This window comes from Cimex lectularius, unplaced genomic scaffold (assembly GCF_000648675.2).
Source record: "Cimex lectularius strain Harlan isolate CLEC.00 unplaced genomic scaffold, Clec_2.1 scaffold343, whole genome shotgun sequence".
Taxonomy (NCBI): domain Eukaryota; kingdom Metazoa; phylum Arthropoda; class Insecta; order Hemiptera; family Cimicidae; genus Cimex; species Cimex lectularius.
In genome coordinates, this window is record NW_019394217.1 from 231,444 (window position 1) to 239,138 (window position 7,695).

Below are 7,695 nucleotides of genomic sequence, written 5' to 3' on the forward strand. Positions count from 1 at the left end.
TTTGGACAACTGATGGTTACGTAGTCAGTGATAACTACAAAAAAAGATACCAGTTCAGCAGTAAAATTATTTTTGTTTTGTCAAAAATAGTCACATTTTCATTATACATTGTTCTGATTACATGAACGCATTTTATGAACCGAATAATTTGTATGTGTCTTGTAGAAAAGAAATAATATTTCGCAGTGGTCATCGCCAATTTTCTTTATTTTACATTTAAGGTCAATTCTTTATCTTCTGCGCGTGGTTTGTCTCACATGTCACTATACTCAAATTCGGAAACGACCAAATTTCCAAGGATCATCACAAAGTAGTCACAATAGGAGCATAGGACGATTCGCGAATAATGTTTCAACTAAACGAAAAAAAAAAAAAGTTCTCTTTCTCTTTCTTGTTTAATTTTCTATCGCAATTTGACTCGAGTAAACCGTTGTAAAGTTAGCTTTATAAGTATTGAAGGTTTGACGAAAATTTTCCCTCTTTTATATTAAGATTTTTTACGAACAATGAAATCTAAGTTATTCTAAATTTCGCCATTTTAAAGTTTGCATTATTTCAGTTAGAAATAAAATGTACAAAATCTGCTAGGTTTTTTCTTAATGGAAATTTAAGCACTTTTTTAACGGCTTGTTAAAATTTGCCCTAGGGATTGGATAGAGTTCAGAAGATATACCCGTTTTTATGCGTTAACTCATCTTTTATTGGAGAAAAATTTCATTCTTATATATTCAAAATCCAACAAAAAAAGTTCCTCTTGACTGATTCTCAACAATAAGGGTACATTTATGAGATTTTTAAAAATCTTTTTTGTTATTGTTATCCCTAAAATCTACAAAAAGGAAATTTTCTATAAGAAAAAAGAAATAAAGGACACAATAACGATTGAGCCATTATCTGAAATTTATTCTTGAATTACCTTGTGTGTTAAAAAGATTGAAGAATGGTTTAAATCAAAATTTTAATATCCATTCAATATACATGCCAATAACATTATTATTTTATTTTAATCACAAATTAGTGAAAATATTTATCGAAACTTCGCATAGGATTAATTTATTTATAATGTAAATATATATATTTCTGCTTAAGTATTGTATTTCCTTAACAATAATAATATCAATATAAATCATGACAATAAGGATTTTTAAATGAAGGAAAATTGATACAAATGCATAATTTATGAGTATGGTGTCATAAAATATGCTATCACTTTGATGATTTCAATTTATCAGCCTTTAGTAATTGGTTTTCATTGATGCCCTCGACTTAATGAAAGTAAAATCTCTTTTAAAATCAAAACGCTTCTTCAACCACTCAAATTATTATCTGAGAAAAAATTGTATCGCCCGTCGCTTCAGTTTAATTAGACGATGTGGGGGAGACCGTAAATTAATTTATAAAAATGTGGCGATCAGAATTAATATAAGTTATAAATTTTAATTCAGGGCCCCATTTCGTTTCGTTAATAAATTGAAAGGGACATAAATTAATAGACGACTCGACTTTAGTAACAAAGAGTCTTGAATAAGAGGCAGGTCCTATATCAATTTATTGGATGCCACCTTGGATTATTTCGGTTTCTATTTAATTATAAATTATAATTATTTTAATCGCCATTAAACGACGTTTTCAGATCAGTTCACATGACAATCCTTTGATATTAACTTTTTTATACTCGAATTAAAAAGAATAATCGTTGATAATTATAATTTATATGACGTGTATTATACCAGTGCACGATTTTTAAAACTAATAAAAATAAAAGGAAAATATTAATTGAATAATGGCAACTAGGTTGATAAATAGTTTAAAAATATTTGGGTTTGTTCATGTTGACGTAATAATACAGCTAGTGGAATTACCTAACTTGTAAAATATGCATTAAAAAATGAAATTCATGTGAGGGGGTATTTATTGAACTTCACAACTCTTTGTTTCACTTTGTATTACCAATATTTCGAGGCATGATGGAGCTCAGAACAAGCATAGTATAATAAAAGGAGAAGGAGTTTCATCTTAAAAAATGAAATTGCTCGGTGCAGATTGAATGAATTAATTTAACTACGAATAGTAAATTTTGAAATGGAAACGAGCTTCAACAATTATTTTATAGTTTTTGACGAGGGCACTAACAATAAAAGAAATTATATACTAGTACTAATGTTAAGCATTAATTATTTACTAAGCTCTAGATGGCAGTGACAGTGAAGAAGGCAAATGCGGAAACGCGTCTGATCAACCCAGCTACGATAGGCAGACCAAGATTCTTCTAAATCGGAAGTACATGTACTAATAATTTACTAACCATACATTTAACTTAATAAAAGTGAAATAGCTTTAAAAGAAGATACAGTTAAAAATTTGTTGAACAATATTTTAACGAGTCCATTTTGAGTAATATGTAATTTCTCAAGTTCATTCTTATAGTTAGTACCTCCCTAGGCTACAATGTTAAATGTTATCATAGCCTTACAAGAGCAAAATGTACGGTTTTTATGGCATCTGGTTTTAATCTATACCATAAAGTTATAGAGTTAATGTAATAGCTTTCGAATTTTTTAAATTAACTATTCAATATGCAAAGTAATCTCAAATTGCAATCAAACTGCACACTAAAACATTAACACTACAAGACCAAAACCTAACAATTTTATTGAATAATAGTCAGTTGTGTGTGGTGTTTAATGACAGTTTATTAATGATTATATGGATTATATTTCTAAACCTACGTAAATCAGACCGCATCTCACGATCTCTAAATAATCAATAGTCAGTTGTTTAATTAAATTTTAAACAAGAATGAATAATAATATAAGGGACTTCATTTTCCCAAACTTTAAACATAACCTACGAAAATTTTATTGAATTTCTCTGTACTTAGAAAAAGAAGTCATTTTTGTATTATAGGCTTGTTGTATTATAAGTTACATTTAATTTGATTTCCTATGTTATTGACAGAAAATGTACAGCGGTATGATCAGGAAATCCAAAAAGCCGACATTTGATGTCCATTTTAAACAAATCATTTGTTGATATTACAAAACAAATTTAGTCAATGAGGAAATTCTACATTTACAAAATCTTCAAAGCATAGTGAGTTTTATTTTAGTCCTTTGTATGCGTGCAATCATGTAAGTACAATGTTATAAATCTTACAAATAAGTCCAGGTTCAAAGAAGCCAACACCCTATAAATCCATTTAGTTTTTTATTTACACGTGTGGCAATTGCTGCGCTTAAGATTATTTGGTAATATAAAAAAATAATACTAAAACTATACACTTAGGAGGTCGCGGGGCCAGTGACAGTTCATCGAGGTGTATTTCTTGGAAGGTTGCGGGATGAAAGGTGCCTGTGAGGGATAGCTGATTGCAGTAGCTGGTGTAGTAGGTTGGATACTATTGTAGTAGTTGGGAACTTCCTTCGAAGGTTGAATGTCACATGTTACCATTTTTGTACGGTTATTGACATATTCCATTGCTTGAACTGCAAGGGATGTGACATGTTTGCAGGTTTCCTGTTAAGTTGAGAGCAAAGGATGGATCATTCGTATAGTTGGTAAGGATAGTTTCAGAAAAGGTAGGTATATCTCCGGTGTACAGTGTACAGAGGATGGATCCTATGATACTTCCTTGTGGTACCCCTGCATCTGTGCGAAAGCCGGATGATAGAGGGAGGCCACTGGTGATTTCAAAATATCTGTCGTTAGATAGGATCTTAGGAACAGTTAATAGGTAAAATGGAGGATTCTTTTAAGCACTTTCGCTCAAGAGCCGTAGCGATGATTTCTACAACGCGATGGCACTGATGAATAGAGGTCTGAGAACGTTTTCGCACAAACTGGGGCATTGTCATATATATAAACAAATGGCAAAATTTAAAATGAAACACAGCTTTCATAAGAAGTAAATGTTGATAATACCATTTAAACAAGACATAACATAATAATAGAATAAAACGGTCCGAATGTAAAAACAAAGACAGGAAAAAAATATGTTCTTTAAAATATATTCTTTTAAAAGTTCCAATACATTAAACTATTAGCTATGTTTAATAGCCAAAGCTATTAAACTTTTTTTTTTTTTTTTTTTTTTTTTTTTTTTTNCGTGTGTCAACCGTGTATGGCCTATTCTTAATCGCGTTAGGACGATTCCTTGTTTCCGGCTCAGGTTCTCGGGGGGCCATCTACGAATCATGCTCTTGACGCGCAAAAGCAACATTTATTAATAACCTGAATAGTGAATCGACCTTTTCAGTTGGTCAAATACCATAAACTAACAAACCAACCTATGAAGATAGCCAGAAACGTCTGACAGACCAAAATGATGGAAAATGACGAACGTTTAACTAAGCGGTTATTCTTATTTTCGCAAAAAATCAATATTTCAATTTAAAATAATCTGATCGTAATCCGAAACGCTAACACTAATGAAAATCACCTTTTGGAACAAAAAAATAATGCCATACGTTTTTGGAACACTGATGAAGGTATGGTCTTGAAGAAGAAAAAGAAAGCATATTTAGTTGCTAATGGCAAGCTTTCGGCCTATTTTAAGGTCATCGTCAGGGCCTATATTAAATTCACACTATGAAAAACATTCGTAAAATGAATTTATGGAATGTTGTATATAAAAAACAAACAAACAGAAAATATAAAATCGAATGTATGATCGTGTTTATGATTGTGGCGACTGGTACCGGACCATCAAAACATTCAGTATCAAGTAGGCAAAAATTTGACTTTTACAATGTTGAAATAATTGAGAAAGAGTCTCACTCAGAAGAATTATAATTACTCAGAAGAAGAAAAAAAGAAGTTCCACATACTTAAATGGAGAATAATAATTGTAACATTCAAACAGATACTATGGGCTTAAGGTCAATTTATGAAGGTCATATTAATTTTAAAAAGAGGTCTTTGATAACAAGAGGAGAACCTACGTTAAAAAAATTGAATACAGTATTCCCTTAACATTCGCGGGGGTTTGGTTCCTAAAAATTACCGTGAATGTTAAATCCGCGAATGTTGAGTCTATTTTCCNACAAATGAGTAATCCTGTAAACGTAAACAGAATATTTTATATAGATTTTTTTTAATGAAAACTTAAAATCCTGCATTATTTTCCGGACAACCCAATATCTAAGAACCCCTGTTCCGCTTCAAATATTAAATTAGATATGTGTTTATTTTTATGATAAAATGACATAAAACCTTCAAACCTCCACCCGTTTAAAATAAATTGTACATTATTAATACAAACATTTATGTTTTTCTCTTTTTGATATAAAACGAGTTATAGGATTTTTATACCATAAATTGCACGTTGTTATTCTTTCTGGTGCTGAGATGGCATAATTGTGTATTATTTTCGATATAACCTCGGAAGATTTCCTCCTTTGGACGTCTGGTTGTTCGTCTGCTTTTTTTCTGACAATTTCCGCTAGAGCTATCATTCTTTGAAAAATTGGAGATGTTGATTGCATTCTCATTGTTACCTTCACAGTGGAAACTCTCCAATACTCCTTCGGGTTCAAGTTGTGTATCGCTGCACATGGAACACATTCGAACTTTATCAGTTGATCCCAATCGTTCCGCTCCTCCCATCTCCAAGTATATTCGGCGTACAGTAATCCCTTAACATTCGCGGGGGTTTGGTTCCTGAAAATTATCGTGAATGTTAAATCCGCGAATGTTGAGTCTATTTTCCTATGTTTTAAGGAGGGTTATGTTCCATGACTGAAAAAATTGTGATGTTTTAAATCAAAAGAATTTATTTGAAATACATTTGTACAAAAACATTTCCTTATCTATGTACATTAAAAATTAAATGTTTAACTTGTATTTTTAGACGTGGATGGAAGAAAATAGCTGCTAATAGTTCGCTGTTTCGCACAAAAATTCAGTTCTTTCAGCATTTCCACATAAGGAATGGAAGCGGCCTCGACATCCCTTTTAAATTGTAAACTTCGGTTCAATGATGGGTCCAAATCCATTGTCTTTTGAACAAGTTGGTCCCTTATCGTTAGAATTTCTCTGATCTGTTTTGCAGAAAAACTTGGGCCTGAGAGAAAATATTAAATGAATAGAAATGCCAATAGTAAAAACTTGCCAGACTTACTCTTTTCACCACCCCGACTCTCATCTTCACGTTCAACTTCTTCACATTCCTTAGAGTCCTCTTCTTTTTGCAGCATCAGGTCTTCATCCGATAACTCTTTTTCATGAGAATTAAGCAATTCATCAATTTCGTCTGCTCTCATATCATCAAATCCTTCTACAATCTGGTGCGCTATGCGGACGATTTCTTTCTCATCTTGAAGTGGTGGAAAAGCGTTATCTTTTTTAACCACTTGAGGTCATAGCTTTCTTCAGCAAGCGTTGATTGTACTTGGCTTCATTTCCTGCCAAGAAGCATCTATGTCTTCAATGCAATTCGCAATGTTAAATTTCTGCCATGAGTTAGACACAGTTTCTTCGGCATTACACTCAATGGAATTTAAAATTCGCTTAAAACTGTGTTTGGTATAATATGCCTTGAAAGCTGCTATAACCCCTTGGTCCAGAGGTTGTATCAACGAAGTCGTATTTGGGGGCAAAAAAATAACTTCCACATTTGGATGACTTCCTATTAAACTTGAAGGATGACCAGGAGCGTTGTCAATTAGAAGCAGAGCCTTAAATTCCAGATTTTGGGAAGCTAGATATTTTTTTATTTCGTTGATAAAAGAGAAATGAAACCATATTTGGAATAAGGAACTAGAGTCACCCATGCTTTGGTGTTTGATCTCCAAAAAACTGGGAGCTCATCTTTACTTTTTCCCTTAAGGGCTCTTGGGTTTTGGGATCTGTAGATCAATGTCGCCTTTAGCTTGCAATCACCAGATGCATTGCACAAAGTAATAAGCTGATACGATCTTTGGCCGCCTTAAATCCTGGAGCTGTTGTTTCTGCTTTTGAAATGAACGATTCGGCATCTTCAAAGAATATTGTTGTCTGTCAGAATTTTTTTGTTTACTCAAGTGTTATTTTTCCGCGAATGCACAAGTCCGACCTTCCGTGAATGTTAAATCTTACCTCATTTTTTCATACGCGAATAGTGAAAACCGCAAATGTCAAACCCGCGAATGTTAAGGGATTACTGTATTTTTATTAATACCATTATCTTTATATTATATTATTAATCTGTAGACATATTTAAGGTGGTTTTGTAAGTCCTATACAGGACATTTTGATTGTTACACCAATTGTACAAATATGTTTTTCATAATGCGAAATTAATATAGGCCCTGATGATGACCTTTAAATTGGTCGAAAGCATTAGCAACTAAATCTGTTTTCTTCTTCTTCAAGAACACACCCTGGTCCAGAGTATTCGTAAGTGAAAAAGTGGTTGATAGTTCTAATACTGAAAACAAATGGAAAAGTAGACCAGTTTCTTTTTACATGTAGCAACAACCATCAGTTAATAACATACATTTCTGGCCATCAGTTAATAAATTAGAAGTAAAAAAATAATTAATAGGAACCCTGTTAATTACTGCGCTCAATAGTTGATCAATTTCCGTAGTTATTTATGATTTAAAGTTATTTCACGATTATTGTTAAACTTAATTTTAAATAATTAATTTAATAGGTTTTTGATGAAAAGAAAGGCAAGTTTTGTTGAAAGAACAACCTGCTGTTGTTCTCTAAACA

At 32.1% G+C, this 7,695-nt stretch overlaps 1 protein-coding gene across 1 annotated transcript; it reads right to left on the minus strand.

The window, feature by feature from the left end:
* Nucleotides 1-5,138: 5,138 nt before the first annotated feature.
* LOC106669214 lies at nucleotides 5,139-7,131 on the minus strand. Its single transcript, XM_014398531.2, has 2 exons — nucleotides 6,119-7,131; nucleotides 5,139-6,061 (listed from the first exon to the last, which is right to left on the minus strand). The coding sequence occupies exons 1-2, from the start codon at nucleotides 6,258-6,260 to the stop codon at nucleotides 5,832-5,834; spliced, it is 372 nt and encodes a 123-aa protein (XP_014254017.1). The 5' UTR covers nucleotides 6,261-7,131; the 3' UTR covers nucleotides 5,139-5,831.
* Between the last annotated feature and the right edge of the window lie 564 nt (nucleotides 7,132-7,695).